This window comes from Cottoperca gobio, chromosome 21 (genome assembly GCF_900634415.1).
Source record: "Cottoperca gobio chromosome 21, fCotGob3.1, whole genome shotgun sequence".
NCBI classification, from domain to species: domain Eukaryota; kingdom Metazoa; phylum Chordata; class Actinopteri; order Perciformes; family Bovichtidae; genus Cottoperca; species Cottoperca gobio.
Window position 1 is genome coordinate 8,899,926 of NC_041375.1, and position 26,914 is coordinate 8,926,839.

A 26,914-nucleotide genomic window follows, 5' to 3' on the forward strand; every position below is an offset into this window, starting at 1 on the left:
AAAATAACCTTTGTACAAAATGGAGTAATTATAATCATTCTAATAGGATGGAAACTTGAAGAAAACCAACGACCTCTAAAGTAATCCTACCAGGATTCTTAGCATTCAGTAACTAAGGAATTGTTCATGATTAGTTTGCTGACAGCAGCTGACTCGTGACAAAATAAACACAAAACGGTTCACTTACCAAATACACTGCTTTCATGTATCTTTTATATTCATCACATTAAAGCCCCTTTCAATATTACGGTCTTTCTTTATTGCCTTACAAATATTAAGTTATCCACAAAAATAAAATAACTTAGATAATAACCATATTAAAACATAAAAATACATACATACATTACATTTATGACATGAAAAAAAAAGCATTTTGCTGATATCTCCCAGAGTTTTCCTGGACACAGTTCGGTATGTGCAAACTACTTATACAAATCAAAATAATCTGTTACACTGGAAAACACAATTCCACATTTTTTTTCCTCCTCCGGTTTCAAAACAGAAACATATTTGCTTGAAATAAATTACATTGTCTGATAAGGAGCCTGTCTCACACACGTTTCTTGAGACCAAATGTGATCTTTAAAATGTGCATAAGCAGGAATCCATATCATCATTGTTGTTTGTATACTTTGAAGTTGACATGAGAATATCCCTATTTGCACACATGGAAGAAGTGTGAAGAAGGTGAGTTTAGCTATATCACAAGAAGCTTACAGTGTCGCACACAGTACATCGCATCACAAAACAGGAAACACTTTGATCAATGGCAGCTTGGGATGTTTATAGTGTGAGGAACCAAAGCCTGTCTGTGTGTGCTCAGTTTCCTGAGGCACTTTACATTTATTGATGGTATATGTGCAACATTATTCAGTATTATTTACAATGCTGTTCATATCATGTTGAAAAATTAAAACTGTACTTGTTGAATAAAGGTCTACTGTGCACTGTACTCTGACAGTCCTCTTACATACCACACACAACACAGACATCACATTTTGGATAACTCAGGACAATCTGTGCTCTGATTTTGGGTGGCTAACCTTATTGTGTATAGGGCGAGTGCTGGACTCTATAGGAAGCTGATTTACATGGATTTAATTTCAACACCCTCTATTAGAATAAAGGACATGGTTTCAGTTGTAAAGGTCTGATATGAGCAACAAACAGACTTTCAGATCTGTGTTTTGGTTGACTTCAGCTTCAGGCCGCTCTGATTCATCATTGTTGCAACATCCTCCTTAAAAAGCTTGCCCCTTAGATGGAACCGTTTACTTTATAATAGCCCAGTCTGTCTTGGGACTCGTGTGAATGTATTTATTGAGTTGTGTCATTACTGTTAGCAGGGGTACACATTATGCGTACAACATGGGAACATCGACATCTCGAGTGTAAGTTGAGCCAAACAGTCCCCTGCGGCATTTTTAGGTGTAACATGGATGGTTGCTATAAACATTGAAACTTCTGTACTGCCCTTGAACAAGGCACTAAATCCTTTAAGTGCTCCAGGTGTGTTGTGTGCTGTGTTAAATCCTGTGCATTGTGAATCCTGATGTGTGAACAGGACTATATTAGTCTCAACCTTTCCACCATATACGAATACTGCTGGTGCTATGAAGCAATATTATTTTCATTCTGCATGCAATCTACTGCTTACTCCCATCTTCCTATTTGCTCACCTGAATCTCATGCAGCTGTATGTCAGTCAACATATGCTGATGCAACAACAGTATTTTGTTGTTTTTTGAGCCCAGATTTCATATTCGGAGCTTTCAGATATTTGTCTGATATAACTATGTTCCTTTTTTCAAGAAGAAGGCAGTGGACATCCAAGCTCTCTGAGTTGAGGCAGTTTTAGACATATGCCGCAAGTGCACACTCTTTACCAACATCTATTTTTCTGCTGGCTCAACTACTTCACACTCTGTCCTTGCTCTTCTGGAAAACAGCAGTCCACCGCAAAAAGGTATGGGGCACATATATTACAGTCATATTCCCCTTTCAAATTAATAGCCTTGATTTAAAAAAAAGTCTCTTTTTCTTTGTTTTCTTTCTTGTGTACAGTCTTTTAGTGTGTGTTTCTTCATTTACAGACACTGACCCACTCTGTTATCCTGCACTCTTCGCACACCACATAGCAGCACCAGTGAAACTTGCAGTTGCAGCGTTCGCTCCGCGTCTGCTGCAGGATGTTGTGGCCTCTCCCGCAGCACAGACTCTCACAGTTGTCCATGCCGGGGCTGGTTTTGTTGCAGATCCGGCCCTGCGTTCCCGCCGAGTCCGACCCCAGGTCCCGCTCGCAGAAATCAGGAGACTTTTCAAAGTAGACCAATTCGTTGACGCTTGGCCGCCGCCGATGTGTGTGGTGGTGGTGATTGTGGTGGTTGTTTTGATGATGGTGATGGTGGTGGTGGTTGTGATGGTTATGGTGGTTGTGGTGATTGTTGTTGTTGTGGTTGGAGTGGTCCAGCTGGCCGGTGTTTCGGTTGTGAGCTTTGATGAGCGTGGCGATGTGGAAGCGCTCTTTGAGGATCGAGCCCACCACCCGGAACTCCGGGGTGACCTGCCAGCAGGTCTTCAGCTGGCAGCTCCCCGACGTCCCGTGGCACTTGCATTTCCTTCTCATGTGGTCAAGCACCACCTGGGAATAACATAGATGGAGACAGACACAAAGAGAGAGTGGGATGGAGTGAGGAAGTGAGAGGAGGCGGGAGAAAGAAAATGAGAAGGATTAATGACTTTCCTGATTACTGGCTACATTTAAAGTTTCCTATATACAGGTACAGGCTGTTACAGACTGCACGTCATATTTCAAACTGGATTTTTTTCTATTTGTTTGTTCTTCTAAGCACACCACTATTCAACCGTACAGTGAATGACACATAATGCCCTGAAGGAATATTGGTCCCGCATTTAACAAGCCAGGTGGTCTGACTCTGAGCCTGTTGTCAAACATACTGATATCAAATAACACAGATGGATGCAGGTATTACCCAAACAGACAGTAGAGTCATTATTCATATTTTGGCTTCAGGTTATGACTCCGTGTGTGACACACATGCATGTAGCTGCACATTGGAGATTAACAGTATTTATATTATTATATTTCTACTTTAATGGTTTAATGATTGCCAATGGAACAGCCTGTGTGAATTGTTTTTATTTCATTACATTAGAGCATGCTATCTTTACAAATATAATGGACCATCTAATTTAACTGTGGCCCTGTTATAGCAACTTACTACAATTGAAATCTTATATAGGGTTTTTAAAGTCTAAAATAATGTTTCTGATGTGTATAGAATACCATGCATGAACAAGCATTAACACAAACCAGATATTCACACACACACACACACACACACACACACACACACACACACACACACACACACACACACACACACACACACACACACACAGGTACATCCCACATGGCATAAATCTTGTCCATCCCAATAATATTTCCTCAAGGCTGTGTGTATGTATTCATGTGTGTGTGCGTGCTTATCAGTCATCACCTGCTCTAAACTTTAAGATCCAATTACCCAACAGGAACACCAGGCCACCCAGAGTACTGACAGATGCTGCTGCTGTTGCCGCCCCTATCAACACACACATACACACACATGCTGGACACTTGCACAGTTCAACACATTCCACACATGTGCTAGCAATAATGCTAATCTCCACACACGCAGACACCCAAAACATGACTTTCATCCACGCAAAATGAGACAGAAATAGCAAACCACCAATTTATAGAGTAAAGGAGTTTATTGTTTGTATGTGTGTGTGTGTGTGTGTGTGTGTGTGTGTGTGTGTGTGTGTGTGTGTGTGTGTGTGTGTGTGTGTGTGTGTGTAAGCTTGTTCACTATATGTTCTTGCTTGTATGCACATAGTGATATTACCTGTATGTGCCTAAGGTTGGATGTATGTGTCTGTGCGTGTGTGTGTGTGTGTGTGTGTGTGTGTGTGTGTGTGTGTGTGTGTGCAGGAATGATCCTGTAGACTCTTCTTGATTTGCTTCAAAACATGAAACTCTCCCAGGAACATCATTACACAGATTATTTTCCTTGTTAAAAAATGACACAGTCAAACCCCCTCCATAATTTAACCAGGATCTCATCCATTAAAGAAGCAGCAGTAGGAACGAAAGGATAGAGTGGAAAAGATAGAGATTGGAGATCTGTCTTTTATTTATTGAGTGTGACAATCCCCACTTCTCCTAAATCAAGGTTAATTTGGGCCAATGCCAAAAATCAGATACTTCACTCGTCCTATTTCCCTTTTTGCTTCCACCTTTCTCAGAGGGAGCTAGAACAAGTTCCTTAGGGCTTGGTTTGTGTGCTGTAAGTCTTTATTTCATGTATTATAGGGTTCGCAATTGAGCAAACAGTGCAGAGTAAAAAAAAACGAAGAAATCATATTTCCTTGTTCTGGAGCATGAATGAGCGGAGAGGTGGATAAGAGAGTGAAATACTTGACTCATCTGTTTGGAATGAACATAAGAGCAGCAAAAGAAAACACTCTTGTTTGCCACCGAGCCACAGTTAAAAGTAATCAGTCACAGTCTAAAAAGAAGTATTAGTAAGTAATAAAATAGAGTATAAAAAAAAGAGAAGGTTATAATGAATTTTAAAAGAAAGTGTTTTACTCATAACTAAAGGCAATGCAATTGTCTTCATGAGGTTGGGGCAGATTTTGTAAATATTTAGACAAATGTATATTATCTGTAAATATATGCTTATACTAAGATATATTTATGTTACTATCACTCATCAAATATGGCGATCATTTAGGAAAATGAAACGTTAGGAACAGTGATGGTGCAGCTTACAATCATTTTAATGGCGCTTTATAACAATTACACAAAAACCAAAAAAATATTTCAGTCATTGCATCATTGCATGTTTAGTTCACGTGTGTCAGGATTACAGAAAGTGACTAAGAAGTATGCATTTTGGATAAACATGGCTCTACTGTTAATGAGAGTGTTGAAAACATCGTTTAAAGAAGCTGTGACCTGTGGTAAGGAGAGGCTGTAAGACTTTATAGTAAACAACATTATAATAGCTCGAACAGCACTTGCACTGAGTTCTGATTGCAGTGTTCGGTTCAGTTTTTACATCAGGGCAGAGGCAACCCCAGAATCACAAATGTGAAGGCCTTAAACACACAGCAAAGTCTGTAATCATAAAACTCTCCAACCCACTTAAACCTTAAAGGGACAAACTGACCTAGGAGTCATAATTGCATCCACATTGCTTCAGTTTGAAGGTATATTCACAGCAGGATAGGGGATTCAAAGGACAGTAAAACAACACAAACAGCGGAAAAGTGTTACTTCTAATGACATGTTGTCATATTTTGGCAGGGGGGGGAATAAAAAGCCAAATTGCTCTGGGAGATTATGACCCACAGGAGTATGAATCATACTTTTTTGTAATAGTTAATAGTTTTCTGGCGCAGAAACAGCATATGAAAATGTTTTAACTTAAACCGTGATGCCTTCAGTAGTACAGCATGTCTTGACACCTCCCCCAAACATTGACTGCCCAATAACAGCTTGGCAACCATAACTAGCAGGCCTGTGGATTCTCCACACGCCGAAGCACCATTGTTTTTAAAACCTAAGCACAATAGCATCAGCGCTAACGTTAATGTGAATTGCTAGCGTGTCAGGCTCACTAGCTTAACTACCTTCAGTAGTAACAGAGCGGTAGGCTCTACTTCCAAGGCCAAGAAGAAAATATTTCACTAACTATAATGTGTGGTGCTGCAGGTGGTGTTAAAAAAAGTGTGTCAATATAATTAATATAATTTGAAGTTTGATTTATCCTGTCACAGCGAGTTAGGTTTACAACTTGTTACTCAGCTAAAATTGAACCAGGTACCAACGGCGAGGCCTGCTTTTATCTTTTAATTTAGCTAAGTGGTCTTATTGTAATTCTGGTGTCCTCAGGGGGCAGACCGACAGAGAAAGTGATGATAAGCAGCGTGTAGAACCAGAATATTTCTCTTCTAATTCAGTACATTACGGGTCTATTTTGACTAAATCACAGTTGGTGAATGTTGGAACAGTGGAAATACTAACCATGACAGTTTTGGTGAGTTTTATTTTGATTATGTCCGGTGTGTCTGTTTAATAAGGAGAATAGGTGTAAGAATATTTCCTTACTTAACAGGTGGAGAGTTTATTTTGTTTATTCATAACACGAAAGAAGCTAAAACATTGTATGGAATGTAGCGAATTTGCCACTTTAAAAGCTGATCTCCCAGCTCGAACTACAGGGGAACAAATCAAATGAAAATAATTATTTATTTCCTCAACATTTTTATGGTGCTTTTATTTTGCCACTAACAACAAATATCATAACAAAGTAGAGAAACAGCGTTTTGATTTTGGGGATGGATTACATTCATTTGGCTGACAGTTAATTAAAAACATTTTTTGGGGACCTTTTTCAGGTCAGTGGTGAACAAAGTTTGTCTGAAGCACTGCCCAAAAATCAGACACACCTGGTGGAGATCTGCACACTACTGAGTACACTTTTCTAGTTAGATTTAAAGAGAAATAACGCACCATTTAAAAATGAACATACACTTAACATCAAAGGGATAACATCTGTCAGTTCTGTTTCATGGTGGATTTATTCGGGCCGAGCTTAATGAAAGTTTGCAGGCTCCTAAAACCTCAACAAACGAACATCACTCCGGGTGACAAGTATGTTGTGTGTAGTGGAAACATGTCAAATATTCTTTTTACGTGTAGTTGAAAGGCAAACAGGTACAATCCAAACATGTTATAGGACATTTGGAAGCTGTCTGCTCTTGCTATATTAAAAGTGGTCTGTCAGTATGACATGTGAAGTGCTGATCCATCTGACAAAAGAGCTGGGGAAACACTTGAGTACATTTTGTACGAGAGGAGAAAAAGAAAAACATCCAGAAATGACCTGATTTAACCTAATCTAATAGAAATGCTACATTACATTTTTCATTTGTTTTCAAAGTGTCTGGCAAATAAATGAAGGATATATGAACCAGTTAGAATACATGCAATGTTTTTAATCCAATAACGAGAAATCAAATTGGAACCATGAGCTCAGACCATTCACTTGTTCATTTGTCCGATGCAGTGTGAATTTAGGGTTAGAAGACGAGATGCAGGGAAGATTTAGTCTTTACTGATCCAACATAATAAACTACCTATCACTCTTCTAATCAGTTTGACTGTATTTTTCAAGATCCAGACTGGGTATTGATGATCAGATGAAAGGTTTGGGATGTTGTGGTTTCTTCCTCTTCCTTCTCATCTGTACCTGGGGCTATGACCACACCGAAAAATGCTGTGTGTCTGTCTCTTTATTGCAGAAAAAGGGGGAAGAAAAGTGATCAAGTGATTTATATTTGCCTTGTTGTAATTAGCCCTGTGCTGGTGGAGGTGGTGTAGCTGAAGGGGGGTGTACAGTAAATGCGTAGGTTAAGGGAGGGAAGAGGGAAGTTGAGAGGATGAGAGAGTGACAGGAGGGGTAGATGAGTTTGGGATTATCTCTTTGCTGTCCCTACACCGCCTGAGTGTGTGTTTGTGCGTGCGTGTGCGTGTGTTTGTGTGTATGAGGGTAATGGCATCGGCATTATTAAAAATTACGTCTCGCTGACACTGTATTGAGTCATCAAGTCCTGCTGCTATTAGCCGTATATTAGATTATAATTAGCAATCCCGTCTAACCTGTCGTCAGCTGTGATTGTATTGGCAATGTACAAATATTGTCTCACACAGCTCAAAAGAACACTTTGCGACTGTCAGCTACGGAGTTGTATTCTGATTTGACCATTGGCCTGAAGTCTGGGTTTGAGAACTGATGTTTTAGAGATGATATAAGTAACAACTAGAAGAGCACTGGAAGAGGGCAGACCTCCGCCATGTGTGTATCTGCCCCGTGATTTCAATCCGTTCCAAATTGTAATTGGTTCTTCCACTGTGCCTATTACACCCTTCCATCAAGTTTCATCAAAATCGGGAATGGAAACCTGCTAATACATGCTACTGCATTGCTTACACATTGGCTTACATTGCACATACACTGAGAGATGTAATTGCTTCAAAGCCAATGGCAGACCACAGTTAGAAACAAACATCTGGCAAGTTTTAATTGGCTTAGAGAGTAAGACAGAGGCGTCTATAAAACAACCCCAGACAGAGATCAAATACAACATGTTGGTGGCAGATTAGGACTCCAGGCTACATAATACAGTAGACCGGGGGAAAAGTACAGCATACTGGAGTGGAGCACATCAGACTACCGGGCAATGATGAGGAGTGGACGAAGTAAACTAAAGATCAGAGCTGGTGTCTGGACTCATGACCACAATCTGATGCTTTTGCTTTACTGGAGAGCAAACAGCCAAAATTGAACCATAAAAGTCTGTCAATCAACTTTTGTGCACACATTCCCTGTGGCAATATTCAGTAATTATAGCGATATTTTTCTCGAACATGCAAACTTAATGAGGCAGTTTTTCCTTTTACAACATGCATGTGCCTGCTGCAGCCCTAATACTGAAATCTGTAAACTACCACTGCAGTATTCCAAAGGTGAAGTGTTATGACTCCTCTAGACTGATGTTATGCCTGATTTTGTTATCCTGACCAAAAAAGAAGATTTTAAATTTTGACTTGATGGTAGTCAAAAAGTACTCTCCCGATTTTCATGACAGTAAGTAAAAGGGTGTAGCATGGGAAGAAACCATAAAATGTTGGAGTGAATCCGAATCACAGGGCGGACACACAAAATATTTTCCCCTTTTGTTAACATTGCAAGATGTGGCATGGCCTTGACCGAGGTCTGCACTCACGGAGTTCCCTTCAAGTTTAGTGTAAACTGCTTTATTTTTGGTTTCAATGTTAATACACATTAATAATCAACACTTTTTTCAATATAAGACTCATATAATAGAGTATGTTGATGAATGATGTGATGAGCAACTTCATTGCCAGTCATAACCAGCTGCACTGACTGTACCAGTAGGCCTACATGTGTAATATCTGCCTTATTTTGTTGGGCGCATTGAATTTAATCGTTAGCCAATCCCTGTGTCATCACCACTAACCGTCTTTGGGAAAATCCTATTCTAATGTCTATGTGTCCCACAATTGACCCTTCGCTGATAAACAGCAGACTAGTCTGCATGCTGCCTTGTGTTTGTCAGTTCAAAGACAATCTACTAAAGGACCTTTAAAGCCAAGCGAAAAGCCAAGGCGATATCAAAGCACACAAACAAATCCCACAGCAGCACATTAAGCCCAGACATCACTTTAAATAAATCAAACGCCTCGCTTCAAAAGAACAGTTAAGCGTACGCAGACAAATGCACACGCACACATGCAAACACAATGACATGCAATTACTGAGCAAAAGCATAGCTACAGTTACAGTGAGAAATATATTAGAACGAGAGTCTGTCTGTGTTTGTGTGTGTGTGTGTGTGTGCGTGTGTGTGTGTGTGGGTGTGTGTGTGTGTGTGTGTGTGTGTGTGTGTGTGTGTGTGTGTGTGTCTGTGTCTGTGTGTATAGTATTTACTCACTGTTAATTACACACAATGTCCACGGCTCTTATTTAAAGACTCTAATAAAATGTTATTACCAGCATAAGCACTTCCACCTGCTGAACTTTTACTATGAAATGTTTACCTCTTTGTGTATGTGTTAGTAAAGTAGAGGCACATGCACATGTGTGTGTGTGTGTGCATTTGTTAGGCTGTATGTGGTGGGTCAGATCAAATGCTCTGTGGTTGTACTGTCAGGACTCTGGAATGCTCTGCACACCACTGATGATATGAAATGGCCTCTGAGCACTAACCCCGCGCTAATGTTGCTATTTTTGATCAAACACACTATTGCTTTTCGTGTGGGTTCTGAGTCAGTGAATTAACGTGAACAGGCTGTCCAGAGCAGTTTATCATCGCTGAAGGGTGAAACTAGGCATAAAAGGAGTCCCACGAGTGCTGGTTTGGATCTAGCTAGAGGGGGTGCTGCTCTAGATTCATTACCTCCGCCAAGGAGGTTATTTTTTCGGCTCGGTTTGTGTGTCTGTTTGTCAGTTTCAGCTTTCAGCAGGATTACGATTATCAGGAAATTTGGTGGTAGGGTGTAGCATGGGCCAACGGAAAACCCATTTAATTTTGGAACAGATCCAAATCACGTGCCGGACATATTGCGAGATGTTCTGAATTCATGTCATAGTTCTAGATTGGGAAAATTCATGTGAAGGCCCCCTCAAGTTGGAACAACAACTTGGAAACAGATATCAACGTGTTGTAATAAAATACAACACATCCTTTTTAGCGTCCATGTTGTTTCTAAATTCAACTTAATGCTAATGAACACACCAAAGTCGGAGGAACGACTTTCAACCAGGGAAATGGGACCATTGGCGGAGGTCTGTTCTCTCCGAGTGCCATTCTAGTTATGGTTTGAATCACTTTTACAGTATGTTTAGTTTTCTTGAGAAGCGACGCTGTGCCTTGATTCAAAACAAGTTTTGCCTGAAAACATCAGCCTTTTTAACCTTTGCAGTTGTTGGCATCTCAGTTCTCATAGCATTCCTCTCAGGTGTGAGTGGCAAGTGGCTAAGAATATTACATTTTTTTATCAATCCAAGTCCTTTCCTTTGCCACCGAGCATTACTGCACATACAGTACATTACAATACATATTCAGCTGTTGCAGTAAGGGCTGGTTTCAGACAAGAGTGAATCCACCTTTTGCCAACATGAAGTTGATGTTCTTGTAGAATGGGTAAAAAAATCAATATAAATAACATATCAATTAAGTTAGCCTCAGATAGGAAACATATTGCTGTGTGTCTTTGGTCTTAGGCGAACCATTGCCACACCAAGTTTGCACTTTTCCCTTTGGCTATGACAATTGGGCATTCACAAGCCAGTCCATCATACAATAGTGGGACTGGCTATAGAGGATTTGGATTTTTCGTCACAGCATATACTCACATGTATTTTGCTGCTCATGTAAATAAGCCGTTGAATAATTTGCAAGATGCAAAGATAAAACAAAATGCAAGTGTGTTGAATGCTATTGACATGGTCTGAGAAGATGCAAATCCCAGTTATTCTTAAAGACAAAGTGAAATGAAAAAATACATTTTCCAAAACCTAGGCCTGTGTCCCTGTGGTATATGCCAAATATACCAATTATATCAAGATCCCACTATTTTCCCTTCCCATAATATTTTGATGATTTATCTTAATCCAGTCAAATCAAATTTGCGGCTAGCTAACCCCTCCCATCATTTCGAGCCGCACTTTAGCATTAGCTTGGATGTCAGTCACCAAAAACGTTGTTTACATTTCCCAAAGAGCATGGTTGTTATGTAATGTACAGGTGAGGGAGGTATGAGTAGAGGCCAACAGTCACTTTTGAGTGATCCAATCAGATCTGAAGGATTTGATTGAATCCCTCTTATAACTATACCCTGTCCACATGCACCTCCAATCCCATAGACTGGTACTATTAAGATCACTAAGAGTCAACAGAATACCAAACACACAAGTGCCATCATGAATATAACTCTGATCATTAATGATTAATGATTTGGAGAGTCAGGGCAAATGTTCAAAATAAGTTCCAAGTATTGAACAGCAGATTGGGAAGGGGTCAAAATAAGTTGAAATGTATTGTTTCCTTCAAGTCAGGCCCTGATGGTAAATTGTAATTATAATGCTTAACGGTTGCCAGTAACATGGCAGACTGTTGCACAGCCAGCACTGTCACCACCTGCCTAATGAACAGACAGGATTGAACAGAAACTCTGCATGGCTCTAAGCTGTGCAACATGAACACAGGAAAGTGTGCAAAGCATTTGTTTTGAGGTGTGCTCTCTAAATGACGCTCAGAAAAAAAGAATTTGGTCATGAAATTTACTGCCCCGGTGAAATGTTTCCATGTCACAAGCAGCCACTTTAAACAGGCTTTTAAAGTGCTCTGTGCTCTTATTAACTACTGAACAGTAGTGTGTTTTGGTTCTCTGCAACAACACCATGAAGGGCTGCACAGCAAATCTTGACTTTAAAGTTAATGCAGATTTATGGCATCCTGCGTTAGGAAGTTATCAATTCAATCTGAAGAAAAATAAAATGATTATAAATCAGTCGAATAAAAATACTTTGTAAAGCAACTCACATCACATTAAGTAGAGCCATGAATATTAGGTCAGCAAAAGCTTTACATATTTAAAAATGTTCTGGTTTTAAATTTGTTAGGAGGCTGTTAATCTAACAATGAAATGTATTTATTTATTTTTCCTACTTACACTTATTAATATTTTCTTTCAGAAGTTCAAACTTTATGTATGACGTTGGGGATATGCTGACATCATATGTAAATAAACTTCCCTCTGCATTAACTTCCTGTGCCTTCTTAGTGTATAGTAGTATTTCTGTAATCAGCCCTGCTGGAGAGAAGTTGGAGGAGGCAGAGCATGAGAGGGAGAAGAGCGGAGGGAAGGAAGGGCGAATCTCTTTCTACTTTCCGCCCCGGTGTTTGAAGTCTAAAATCTTTTGCAGGGTTTTAAACATCTGTTTCCAAACTGCCAGCAGCCACTAATTAGGGCTAAAAACAAGACGGAACATCGTGAGAACCCTGGGGTGGGCATGAGGCGACATGCACACCCCGCTAAAAAACCACCGCATTCCTCTGCCTAAAGACTACTTCTCGGAGAGGGGGGAGGGCATGGGTGGGGGCTGGGGGTGGAGTGGGGCGGGGGGAGGTGAGGCGGCGGTAGTGGTGGGTCGGTGGGAGGAAAGAGATACGGGAAGAGTCGGCATTATTTTGAGGCCCCACCTGTCAGTGTTTTCTGTTTGATTCTAGGAGCCGTATGCGTGTGTGTGCGCATGTGTGCGTGTGTGTGTGTGTGTGTGTGTTTCAAGGTCTTGGAAGGGTTTTGTTGCGGCTTTCTGTACCATTTGAAGTCATCAAGGTGAATGGTAGTTTACAGTTTAACAGCTCTGCAATGACTCATACTGAGATCTATCTCTCTCTCTCTCTCTCTCTCTCTCTCTCTCTCTCTCTCTCTCTCTCTCTCTCTCTCTCTCTCTCTCTCTCTCTCTTCCCTCTCTCTCTCTCTCTTCCCTCTTTCTCCATAGCCATGAATTGCCTCTGTACATTACACTCATTCAGGCACTGATCTCCAGCCCGTGGTGCTCTGTAACAAGCCAGGCCCCTCTAAGCATCTCCATTGATATTGTTTTGAAAGCTCACATTGTCCCCTAATTTAATATCTCTATTTTCCATGAAAGACATCCTTTAAGCATAGTAGGGGGGAATAGAGATTCTCTTCTATCTCCTCTATCTATCTCACAGTTGCAACACCGATGTCTAACCAGATCTATCAGAGAAGTGAGAAGCTTTGAACCCCACCAAGGTCACCAGGGGTCATCAAGCTTGTTTGAAAATACAAGAAGTAAAGGTTAGGAGCAGTGGGTGTCATTTAGTCCTCGCGAGTTGTAACTGGAATCTTTTCTAAAAAAAAACCAAGGTGCAACCTCTTTGATGTTGATGACTTTGAGTCAGTCAAGTTTCTCTTGTTTGATTGATGCTTCAGCTCTCTTGGCTGGAAATGTGCAGCCTGGCACACAGAAAACTAAATTTATTGTGAATTTACTGAGAATTTACTGAAATTTACTGAGAGCCAATATTTATCGAAATAACCGTCCGGAAAGATGAAACTTTAAATAAAAAATAAGGCAGAGGCAGTTTTCTTTGAGTTACTGTTGATCTAAACATACACTGCATGACTATCTGACTATCTATGAAGTGAAGGTTATTAATTATGAAACGGCCATATATACTTACTTGGGACAGAGTATCTGCCATCCTTAAGGCTTCAGTTATTGGGAAGCATGAGGACTCAAGAGTTAGAGAAGACAGAGTAAAGACAACATACATGAGGCCACACTGTGACCCTGCCTGTTTCCACGTTTCATTACTACATCCACACCAAAAAAGAGAAGGGCCCCAGAAAACACATTACTCTCTTTCCTTGGCTCATGAACTCATTACTACTCATGTCATATCAGCCCCCACCCAAAGTTTATACTTGCAAGTCAACCGCACTGACTGGAATTTTTGTCACCAGTTCTACAACTATGACTATTTCTACCATTACAGCTAGTGCAGGGAGGCCAGCTGTTGAGTTCGGCTGACGAGCTGCACATTTGTGTTTTGTCTGCATAATCAAGGAAACCAGAAGTAAACTGATGGAGAGATACAGGCCCAAATTACTCAGGAGGAAACAGGGAACAATGAGTAATTTACGGTCGCTTCTTGTCTCTGTTCCACTACAGTGCTGAGTGTCGTCAAGGCTTATCACCGTCATTTACATCTCTTCTCTCCCGGGCAGAATCCTCTGTAGGAGTGTTATTACATTGACATTTAGGTGTTTAAATGGTTCATTCCTGCAGTAACATACAATTTAGATTTAAATTAGTAGTTGAACCTAAAATACTTTATTTGACCCTTTTACTTGGTTGAAAATACCCCACAAAATAACTACAACAAACAACAATGATGCTGATGCTGATTATTGATTATGTTATAGGGTGTCTTGATTACAACATAATGATAATTACAACAGAACAAAAATTATAAAATATCAGTGTACCTATATGAGAAACATGAGAAGTCTGCTTCTCAGCTGGAAAGATACATAAAACTATAGATGAAGCATCCTGGTTTTGAGCACCATCCCTCTACTTGATCTTGACTGATTTGACATGACCACCATGATAACAGAACAAAGTTCCCTGATCTGTCAAACAGAGACTGACTGATCTGCAAATGTTTTAAGTCCTGAGAGTTGGAGAAATGACTGGAGTTTCATCAAAATAACAAAATAGCTTCTTCTGAATTTAACATCATCATCATCATCATCATCATCATCATCATCATCATCATCATCATCATCATCATCATCATCATCAATCAAGTGTTCAAATGAATATGTTCAAAATATCACTCAATCATTATGATCATCAATATATATGAGTTTGAATAAAGTGGAACGTTTCTCCAGACATCAGTATTGCACAATGTAATCCCCAAGGCTGAATATTAAGGCAATCCTAATACATAGAAGAAGAGTCATATTGGGAATTCCCACTGTGGCCACCTCAACAAACGTGCTACACATACCTCTCTTTGGATTACACCTAAGAGAGGGTAAAAGGGCAAAGTAGATGAAGTTAAGAATACAAGACAGTTAATTGGACACCAAGCTCCTAATGATATATACCCCCCTGGTTATACTGCACCCAAATCAGTCTTTTTCTTTTGCATATAAAAAATAAAATAAAATACACTAGCAATAGCAACCAGTAGTAGCAGTCTCTACTCCATTACTAAGGATGTTTTAGAAATAATTCTTCTTTAGGAAAAAAAACAGCTTCTGCTGCCCTGTGGTGCCACAAAAAGTGTTTGAAATTACACACACACACACACACACTCACACACACACAGAGACACACACACACACACACACACACACACACACACACACACACACACACACACACACACACACACACACACACACACACACACACACACAGTCTCTGCCAGCAGAAACAAACAGTAATGTAATAATGACAGGCCAATGTTGACCTAGCCACAAAATCAGATTGTGTTGTACTCTGCAGCAGTATCATTGGCCCAGTAGCATTCGCCCCACCCATTCTCCACCTGTTTTATCGTGTATAATGTTTTCTTTTATAAATCTTATTAAAGATTAGTGTAATATGTACACTGATAGCACAGCACTGGGTTTAGCTTCCTTCACAGGTGTGTAGATACATAGGGCTCAGCAGGGTAAGAGTCAACCTCATTTAACACATTCTTTTTAAACAGTCAGCGTTGAAGCCGCAAAGCTCTGACATTTAGTCCCAGGTATGGGTCAAGTTCCAAAACGCTTGAGCCTTCACTTTCCATAATGCAGCTGGATATAATATGTCCTTACATCTCTCTTTCCTGGTAAATGCAAATGTCTTTCATGGTCCATGCACAGCTGCAATGCAGGCTTTCTTCCAAAAGATATTATGGGCTTATTAATTATGAGACATTTCTTATTAATTATTTAAGATAAATATTTATAAATGTTATTTTTCAAACTTTGGAAAGCTAGCCTAGATCCACAAAACATAATACACTGTGTGTACTGGCGGACTCGTACTCTTTGTGCTAAGTAAATTGGACTTGGTGTAAAATTGGTGGAGGGCCCCTTTAATGTGAATTAAAAGCCACAAATTGCTGAAGTAATTACATTTGAAGTTAATCAAAGCCATTAGATCCGTGTGATGGAGTTATTATTGTGTACAGTACGGGTAAGCTGAATCAAAATCTTGCTCTCAGAGAAAATGCCGCAAGCTACATTGTTGCAAGAGGAAAATATTACAAATACAAAGAGCGATACAACACATGCACTCAAACACCCACATCCCTCCTCACTCACCTGTCTCCCAACTCTATTATTATGAAGCCTCATACGGGCATGGATGTCTTTGTAGGTTTCGCGAGCATCCAAGAAGTCCCTCGAGAACTTCTCGCCGAACTCCACATCGGGGCTGCAGCCGCCCCACTCCCAGGAGTCCTGGGGTCCCGGCAGGTCGGCAGGGAAGTGTTCCATGACCCCGTGGACCATGCCCTTCCCCCGGTGGATGGCCTCCAGTTGCAAACGGTGCAGTTTGATGCGAAAGGCCTCCTCGTCCCCACGCCGCTTCTCGTCACAGCTGCAGGCCTTCAGTTTGCCCATAGAGCAGGCGTTGGCCACTGCGTGCACCACGCCTGCTGCTGCGATAGCATATGCAAAGGCACTCTCTCTGAAACCTGTGGGGTGAAAGGACAGGATGGTGGTGTTGTTATACAGCCTCAAGTGGAAGTAGAAGGTTATAAAAACTGTCACAATCAAGAAACAGAGTTTGGGAAAGGAAAGACTGGGATATTTTGTCATAACACACAATTTCATAGCTTAGTCCAAGTTTTCAGTTAAAATGGCCAAAAGGACGATGGAGTTAAAACTCTCTAAACTGACACTGCTTCACTGCGATGTGAAAAATTACACATCACGAAAAGCTTCTGACTCATAGAGTTTCTGACTGTGTCAATATTCAGCGATGTGACACGTTTCTTTTAGGAAGCAGCTGTAGAGGCATTTGTGAGTGCTATAAGATCAAGTTTATGTAAAATGTCAACACATTTCCAATATCCTGCAGGCAGAACATACCAGTATGCATGTGTCATAAACCTGTCAGGTGAAATGAAAGAATTACCACATTGATGCAGGATGATCCAAATTCAGATTGCAATGCCAAAGGTGCATTTTATTAATGTTTCTTAGTTCTTCTACAATTCTCTATTTTAAACGGAAACAGCATCAGGAAACACAACTATTTAATTCCCTGTGTTAAAGTTCCTCCATACAGCTGCCTGATACAACTTTAAGGTGCCAAATGATTTTCCTAGCCCTAAATCTGAGTTTAACAGCATCTAAATGAGCAAGACAAACTTCTCTGTGAGCAACGCTTTGTTTCATACACGATCCATAATGCTGTAATAAAAAGAGCTTCCTTCTATTTCGATAAAGATACACATAACAGTTTATTCACACGTTACATGCCAAGACTCATAAAACCTGGGGAAACATCTGGGACAACAGCAATTAAGTGTTCCAAACACTTGCGTACTTCGTCTCTGTGGGCCATCTGAACATGAACAGACCCCCACCACCACTCCCATCAGAGGACTCACAGAGGACTCGCACACCAAGCAGAGCTGTGTCTCCTTCTTATATACAAAATATGTGGCTGCACAATTCACTGCTGTCTGCTTACATGTACAATCTACAGTATGTAGATGATTATGGGGAAAAATCATAATTGCAAATATTTTCGTCACTATTGAGATTGTGATTATTTAACGTTATTACTCTTTGACTTTGGAAAGAAAATGCTTTTATTGAACTTTAAAAAAACGTGTCTTTTCAGCAATGGATTTTCTTGAATTTTCAATATATATATAAAAAAAAGAAGGTAAATAAAATATATGTCATATATATATATATACAGTATATATATATGACATATATAATATATATATGAGAATATATGTCAATTTAAAAAAATGTAATTAAACAAAATAAGATAAACTATGTTCACTTCTACAACCTAATGAAACATTATTAAATATTCAATATATAAAATAATATACAAAAATAAATTGTTGGTAGCCAAAATTGAAATGAAAAATAAAGTCTAATTAATCGCCCAGACCTCCTCCTTCAGTCAATCTTTCTGCATGTTCTCCTACACAAGTGTTCCTGATACACTTTCAAAATATCTTTCATCTAGTCTGCAGCCGTTATCTCTGCTATTCTGTGGTGACTTGCACTTTGTCAATGACATCAGATGGCTGATCCATTTATCTGTTTTTGTCATTTTATATCTTGCAATGAAAGTTTAGGACCAAACTTTGTTTTACTGTACATGCATGTGTTTCGGTTAGAGAGGCTGATTATGCCACACCGCAGCTTTTTGCCTTGTAATCACTTGCAACATACGGACTACCGCTGTGTGCATGTATTCTCTACACGATGTGTGACTGCTTTTGCCTTTACACTCAAACACATCCCTTTCTCCTCAACAGCAACTTGCACGCTCCACCGCGACTGATCTGTAATTCAGCAGACTAACGTTACAGTTCTCTTCGCTTGCACACACACGCACTGTCAATATAAACATACATACATACACAGTCATCCTGTCTACGTTGATATATTTCTGTGACAACAATAAAATGGTGGAATCCGTGAATATATTGAAGGATGAAGTGCGACAGCAGTGCTTGCACTCGTACCCTCTGCAGCGTTTGTTGTTAGATCTCAGCTTACTGCTTGTGAGCATGGTGCCCTCAGGTTCTATAAAAGCAGTCCCACTGGCAGTCACTTACTGCTGCAGAAAACAGTGAAGATTATAATGGAAACTTGTAAAGAAAACATGAAAAGAAACCACTTAGGAGTTTATTGCACGCTGCTTGAAGGGGAAATGATTCAGGCTGCTTGTTGGAGTCAAATAAAAGGTTATTAACTGGAACTGCCTCTTTTAGCACTGTTTGATGTTACTTTCTTATTTGTATATTTAAGTAAACGTCATGTTATTTTATTTTTTGTGAGGCATGATGTAAAGTTTGACACATTTGCTCTCATGCTGGACACTGGGCACATAAAAAGGCAGAGGCAGCGCAATTACGAGTAAACGAGGAATTCATCCTTAGAGCAAGTGACAGTTTGTAGCTTTCCCACATAGCTTTACTGCACATTTACAAGAAATAGCAACACTATTGTCACTGTGTGAAATAAACCACAACTCTCTCCTCACCAATACATCAGTGCAAAGGGGGTGTCAACACAGGGGGCTCTGGCAAAACAATGTAGGGTAATCAGTCAAAAAAGTTGAAAAAGTCTCAACTTGTGCTGCAACGCAACACAATGTAATCCTGCAAGGCGCCACATTAACCTTAAACAGGCCTTAAACAAGACCCCCACCAAGGCAGCCCCTGTGTTGTTGTAGCACAGAGCTGTTTTAATGGAGGGCTGTTTTCAGTCTGAAAAAAAGAAATAGCCGACCAGACGAAGGTTGATTTTTAGGTTAGCAAGGAGGCTGACCTGTATACACAACACAGGCATATCATCTCTTTTAGGTTCATATGATGAAAAAGTTACTTCCAGCTGATATGGAACAACATTATTTTTGTGCGTTTTTCTACAAATGTCTAGCAACGCGAGCGGTCAGTGCACTTGTGCAAGCCCCTGCAGTGTTTTTGGCCCGACCCATCCACCCTGACCTCCTTCCTACATGGACCTGATAAATGCAAGTCCGATAATGATTTCTCGAGGGAAGTAGCTGGCTCTTTAGCAGCTAGATGTTCTACTATGTTCACAAGCTAGTCGCTAACTTTGTCTAGTGTGTCGAGCCGGAAAAGTAGCACACAGATGATTTATTACAGCTTTATCTTCTGAAAACAGCTTAATGCTACATCTTAGAAACATGAGAGCGGGGAGACTCAACCAAAACACAAAAGTTGTTTGCTAAAACACTCCGTAGAGCTAAGGAGAACTGCCGAGTCAGGTGATAATTCTCTGTGGATTCGTCTCTATGAGCGATCTGTTTAATGCAACAACATACAAGTAGTGATTTGATCTGTTGTAAATAAAACTGTACTAACTATAACAGCTTTAATGTTTAACATCTGATTATGGGCAATTATGAATTTGGTTTTATACCATAAAAAAATAAAAACAAGACACACACAGACACACACAGAATGTGGGGGGAGTGAAAGGGATGGCACTTAGGCACATCCTTATACATAGAAAGCCTGTTTTAGCTCTTGCCCTGCTCTGAGTCGGCTCTGAAACGCAGGCCCCCGGAAGACTGGGAGCAAATCAATCTAACAAATAATTTACCGGATGCGACATGCCCGGCTGAACTGATGGCAGAGGAAGTGACAAAATGAATTAAATATTCAAAGGAAACTGTCACTTTGTGTTACAGAAACCGACTAAACAGGTTTATGCTTTTGCCGCCGAGAGTTGGGAAAGTGCTGAGAGCAAATTCACAAGCACTTGCACTGGCAAGGGAAGTAAAAGCATTAGTAGCAGCCCAGCGAGGTAGGACACAGACACAGTGACAGAGAAAGAGAGGGAGAAAGACAGAAAGAGAGGGAGAAAGACAGAAATTCTCCTATTTCTGTCTATCCATGTCTTGCCTGACGTCCTCTTTAGCCTAGTTTTTGATGCAAGCTAAACGGGAATGAACATGGGCCCATAAAAGTTATCAGAATCCATCAGCAGAGAGATACGTGGCAAAGCCAGAGAGGATCCAAGCAGTGTCTGATGTAGTAACATTAGACACCAAAACAAACATTGCAAGGCAGAGACGCAACTCCAAAACTCTGTGCATTTGAGGAAACTCTGCAAGAATATTTTAACAGATGAGGTTCATATTCCCAAAAAGTATTAAAATTGTATCTCATTTTACTAGAATGGTTTCTTTTCAAAGTGTAAACATGGATAAACTTGCTATTATAGTATATTAGATACATAACAAACATACCAGTTTTGTATACATAAGCCTTTTGTTAGACAAGATGATTTATTGTTCTACAAGCAGTTACATTGAAAACGTGTGTTAATCTGCACAATTCCATTTTATCCATGTCTGTTAATCCATCTCAGTGAAAGCACTGCCCTGTTGCAATAGCTGCATGCAACGCTGGCTGCGGCAAACTAACTTGTATCCATGTTTTAGCTTCTGTGGAGCTTCTGTGAATGTATCAACATGTAACAGATGAATCATCCAAATTAAAGAGTTGTTTATGTCAGTGGTTTGGAGTTTCTGCACCCGAGGCAAACCAGGGATTCCAGAAAACCAGCAACTCCCTTTTCTAATAATGACAAACGGCCTTTCAATGGGTCCGTGAGGAGTGAAAGTATGACCAGAGGTGTGTAAGTATACACGGTAGTTAATAGGTTCTTCAGCAGAGGTGGTAAAGTCCTCATTGAGGGAAACACAACTAAACTTTTATGATTGTATTGCACACAGATTAAGGAGAACATAAATTATAGCAACACTCCTCCGGGAAAGAGCTGACACAATTAATCAGATGTTTTCTTTTTATGATGGGAAATTCCATCAACAATTTAGTGATACCGAGTTAAAGGATACTTTAAAAAACAAAAAAAACGTTTTCATACGCTTAACACTCAATATTTAAATGAACCAATGCCCTACATTGCAAGCATTGAAGCCAATTCACAACAATGCAATAAATGCAAGAAGCATCAATAGAGCACTATGATGCACTTCATCTCAGCTGAACAACATTTAGAGCCTTTTTGTCATTTCTAAAGATTTTGAGGCGACATTTGCACATAAATCTATTAATAGCTTTGAGCACTATGTTCATCTTCATATGGTGAAATTATGAAGAGCAAACTAACCTCAAAACTCAAACTAACAACCACGTAGTGCGAAACTGATGCTTGTTCCAGTCAGTAACCTGGGATGAGTCCATCTGAAGGGCTTCCCAACTCTAAAGATCCTCTTTCATCCTTTGTGGTTTAGTTGCAAAGCTCCACGCTCTACAAGCCGTCAGAGAAAACTGATCTGCATGAGGTTGGGTAATCTCTAGGTGACTAACTGCTTTTGAAGTTACCTGCTCTTTTGTACGGGCTATTAATGAGACACGCTGAGGGTTAGAAAGTGGATACCAGCCGGCTCATCACTAGAGATAAACTAACCATTTGGAGACTTCATACCTGTGAGATAGCATTCAATAATTGTATCTACTGCATGAAAGTAAATCATCCCAAATCTTTTGACCGTGTCTGGAGAATAATATTACATCAATGCTTGTGTATCTTTAAGGCAACTAATCTTTCTAAGCCTATCCTTTCAAGGTTTTCTATCAAAGTGTGTTTGAGGATGAAACCACAGCCTGTTTGAAGACCAAATCCTTTGAACGGCATGCTTGCATTTCATTGTTTTCTTTCAGCAGGTACCCTGTGGTGACATCTTACCTGTGTAACCTGTACCTTATTGCTCTAAAGGTGTCTTGTAAGTTTTCTGTAATGGGATTTTTGCATTTTGTAACATTGACAACATTTTGCTTTTCCTATTGCTGCAACATGCAAAATGTTCACAAGAAAAGCTTTTGGGGCACAGTAGGCCCATTTCTGTAGCATACTGTATTGTGACATGGCAACTGACCTCTTTTAAAGACTATGCTGTCGTAGGGTATTTTGTTCCTCGTCTCCAGGCTGGAGCAGTTCCAGCGGTGCCCTCTGAACTGGTGCTGGCACTCGTGGATGGCAATCTGGATTCCCTGGATTGCTGAAGCAGTTACGTCTGGATTGCGCATGCATACCTCCAGCTGGCGCCGCGTCAAACCCGGCAGTGTGAGACACACCGTGTTGGCATTCAGGATCGGGTCGATGTTGGGGAGCTTCAGGCCCAAGATTTCATTGGAGTCTACCCTGCATGGAGCACACAGGTCAGGTTATTGACAGAGACAAACGTGCAACTCACAAAAGTCTATTTAGGAGTAGTAAAGTTTCTGTACATGTTCCTTAAGTGTCAAAGCAATGTTCAGCTCCCACATTACCAAACTTACCCTGACTTGAGTAAAACCTCGACAATGCACATACTGTGGGTCGATGGTTGCAAAACCATTATCACATGCTGGCGGTTTAAAAGAGAAATGCTCTCTCTATTTTGATGTTTTTTGTTTTTCAGATGGATTAATTTCATACCAATTTTTCACCAATATGAATAATATGACTATGAAAATCAATCAATTAATCAAATCAAATTTTATTTATATCACAAATTGCAAATGTGCCTCAGTAGGCTTAAAATCCATACAGCATACAACACTCTCTGTCCTTAGACTCTTGTGGGTTAATACTGATTTAAATGCATGCGCCAAAATATACTGCAAAAACATGAACTAGTAGTTGCATGTATTATTTATGTATGCCAAATTCAGGTTGTGTCTCATGATCTTCATTTTGATGATGTACAATATCATAGTTGTACAGTGGGTCAGCTGAGTTGAAGTGAGGGGACAGCATCCACTGTGTTGGCATGAATCCAATAGTTCTAGTAACAGTTTCAGATACACAGAAAGGGAAAAGCAACTCCCCCTTTCATATACTGTAAAATCCACTCAGAAAACCAGTTAGCATGAAAATTCAATGACTTTGTAGCTGCAAGGTGTGTCTCTGTACTCAACTGTCTGCTGCCTCTTTTGCAGATCAATCATGTGAACAACAGTAATTCAGCTGACAGTGGTCAAGGCTCTTTTATACTTCACAGAGAAACACTAACAGCACTAAGAAGGAAAACACAGGCTGTGCTGATGATGGAGCTGAAAGGTGCACGGCTTTTTCTTTTCATTATCATTACAAGTAAAACACAGGTTGTGTGTTGCAGCGTTTGTATGACTGAGACACCACACAAGTGGGGAGCATGTATGGCTGTGGGCAAACACACACACACACACACACACACACACACACACACACACACACACACACACACACGTGCACACACATATGTATGCACACATGCTCAAGCACTCCCCGACATGCACACACAAATATCCAGGTGGCGGGAGGAGTGTACAGTAACACTCACAGAGACACTTACACAGCTGCAGAAACTTTGCATACTATTCTTCCCATAGTGTCCATCAACATGTGTAACCTCTGCAAGTTTCTCTTGTGAAAGCCTCTTGAACAAAGAAAGAAAGTTCACTCCATCTGACTGAAAAGGTCTGGCTTTGGACTGTTATTACAATCGTAAATACAACATGCCGTGACATCAAATGTTCTTTAATAGTGTTGCCCTATTTTCTAGATGGCATTGCATGTTGAACTTTCTGTAATTACAGTTTGTTTTGCTACCTGTTGTGTTTCCTGTTTTGAGAGTAGACCTGTTCCAACAACTGTCTTTCCAAAGGGCAACTTTTTTTATTGATTGGCAGCATTGTTTGGGAATGATGGGAAGCAGGCAATTGGCAACAAATCATAAACTTGTAAAAAGTAAAGACTCTGTCAGTCAGCCAGAATAGTGAGGATCATTTTCTAAATGTTGCTTGCATGAAGGAAAGCTGACTTTAGATAATTATTTAGATCACAGAAACTAATCATGATGATTGAAATAGAGAAATAAATAAAGAGAAATAAATAAAAAAGAGCTGCCATTCAGTGTATTAAACCAACACAGAGATGAACCTTTTCTTAGTGTGATTCATATCCTTATTAAACTCAACTCACCTATTATCCAAGAGACAGATAACCGCCAAGACGCATGTTATTCTGAGGACCGAGTGTTCCATTTTGTGCCTTGTAATTATAAAAAAAGAAAAAAAAAAGTTTGGAAAATAATAAAACAAGAGCTTAACGTCCAATATTCCGCCTTAATGTTTAGGGAGGACAAAACAGAAGAGGGGGATCAGGTCCGGCTAAACGTTGGCGCTGGACTTGACAGCTCCGACGACGTCCAGATGTGCCAGCCAGCCGCGGGATACTCATTCACAAAAAAAAGTTTCATCCACCTCTCAACTTACTGAATGGAGGAGATTGTTTTAAGTTTGAGGAAAAAGTCAGTGCTGCCTTTCTCATACACATCCGTATACATCCCGGTATCGCCGCCGATGTATTTGCATTGGTATAACATCCGAGAGAGACGGCTGAACCGAGATAGGCGGTCTAAATGAAGTCTGCTTGACTAGTGGTGTTTCGGTGCGCTCCGGTAGTCCTCTAAACTACTGCACTTAGCGCTTCGCCAGCCCACTTTTTTTTTTTGCGTCACCAAGGGAGAAGAGGAGCGCCGAGGGAGGTCAAGTGCCTCGTTAAAGCAGGATAGAGATCCTTTTAGATAAGGAAACCAGAAACACTTAGCCTGCGCCCTCTGTGTGGGAGAACATTTATATTTACTGGAGGAGCGATGCTGAGAAGTGGTGGACGACATAGAGTGTCGCAAAAGTGAACAATACTTGTATTCAGCAAAAATATGAAGATGATTATCAGGAGAGGGGTAGAAAGGTTGAGGTTAAGAATGATGATGAAGATAATTATGAATTGCAAGAGGAAGCCCATACTGCAGAGATGACTTTTTTTTAAAAGTCTCATGATGATGAGATGATGAAGATGAAAGACATTTATATTGCCTTTAACCCTTAAATCAGACCATGATTTTCAGCTACTGTGTGTGTTTGTATCTTTGTACCTTGGACGAGTTGTTGTATCCTGCAATCACAAAAAAAGAGTTACAATTGGGGAAATGTAATTCTTCACTTTGTACTTAAATTCTTAGTTTCACTCTTTACTTAAGTTCCTGAATTCAAATAGCCTTTCTTTTTCAGAGTAGTAAGTCAATTATCTAAAACTAAGAGTGAGGCTCTTTTCCCCTCATGCCTTTGATTAAAGGGACACTTAATTTATTGTTTTTTTTCATATCCATAAAGTTAGGGGACTCTAAAAAAATATTTTTAAAAAGAAAGCTCAAGATTGAGCAGAAGTGATTGAAATATTCTGACTTTTGGTTCAAGCTGCAAACACTTTCGCTCTTACACTTGCTATAATGCAACAGCATATTTTCATTACACCCTCCCTGCCTGGTTATTTTCTCAGTCCCTACAAAGCTCTTCCAGAGCTACAGAGGACTGTTTTTACAGGCTGAGTAGTGCTAACAATGACAATAGGCTAAATTGATGAGATGGAAAATTGGTGGAGTTGTCCTTAAATAACAAAGAATCTGTTTAAAAGCAATAATATTGGAGGTGTGTTTGCAAAGTTCGGATATTGTCAAAGTGAAGACCGTCTTGTGCTCTGTGAGGAGAAAAAGAAGAGTAGAATAATCATGTAAAAGATGAGGGCTTGTTAAAATTGTCGGCTGAATTTCCCATTACTCTCAAACCTTGCCTGTGTGTCATAGCCTTTAATCTTTAAATTTAAATGACTATAAAGTAGAAACAAAAAAGGTCCCTTGTTGATGAAGACCACATGATATCACTCATCTCAATGCTTTATGAGTAGCCTAGAATAAAGATTCAGAAACCACAAATAAAAAGGTTTTCCCCCCCCACCAGTGGAGGGAAGCAAGCATTCTGCCAGCATGGAGTCACCAGAGTAGTAAAACACTACACAAGTTTAGCATTCAGACGCAATTAAGTTGCCATACACAAATTTAGAAGATCAGGGAAACAATCCCACATCAAATTTTCTCCCTGAGAGATTTATCACAGCACCCTGATCTGGAGAACTTTTGTAATGACTGGA

The 26,914-nt window shown here is 40.0% G+C and overlaps 1 protein-coding gene across 1 annotated transcript; it reads right to left on the bottom strand.

The window, feature by feature from the left end:
• Positions 1 to 237: 237 nt before the first annotated feature.
• Positions 238 to 24,969, bottom strand: wnt10a (wingless-type MMTV integration site family, member 10a). The gene is made up of 4 exons (XM_029458900.1): positions 24,908 to 24,969; positions 22,839 to 23,104; positions 16,526 to 16,899; positions 238 to 2,641 (listed from the first exon to the last, which is right to left on the bottom strand). The coding sequence occupies exons 1-4, from the start codon at positions 24,967 to 24,969 to the stop codon at positions 2,084 to 2,086; spliced, it is 1,260 nt and encodes a 419-aa protein (XP_029314760.1). The 3' UTR covers positions 238 to 2,083.
• Positions 24,970 to 26,914: the final 1,945 nt, after the last annotated feature.

What these genes read in the sequence shown, in the direction of transcription:
- wnt10a (XM_029458900.1), bottom strand. Translation starts at nt 24,969, where the DNA reads ATGGAACACTCGGTCCTCAGAATAACATGCGTCTTGGCGGTTATCTGT. An exon ending in ATCTGTCTCTTGGATAATAG is followed by an intron (nt 23,105 to 24,907) that starts GTGAGTTGAGTT and finishes TGCTCCATGCAG; the next exon opens with GGTAGACTCCAATGAAATCT. An exon ending in ATAATAGAGTTGGGAGACAG is followed by an intron (nt 2,642 to 16,525) that starts GTGAGTGAGGAG and finishes TGTTATTCCCAG; the next exon opens with GTGGTGCTTGACCACATGAG.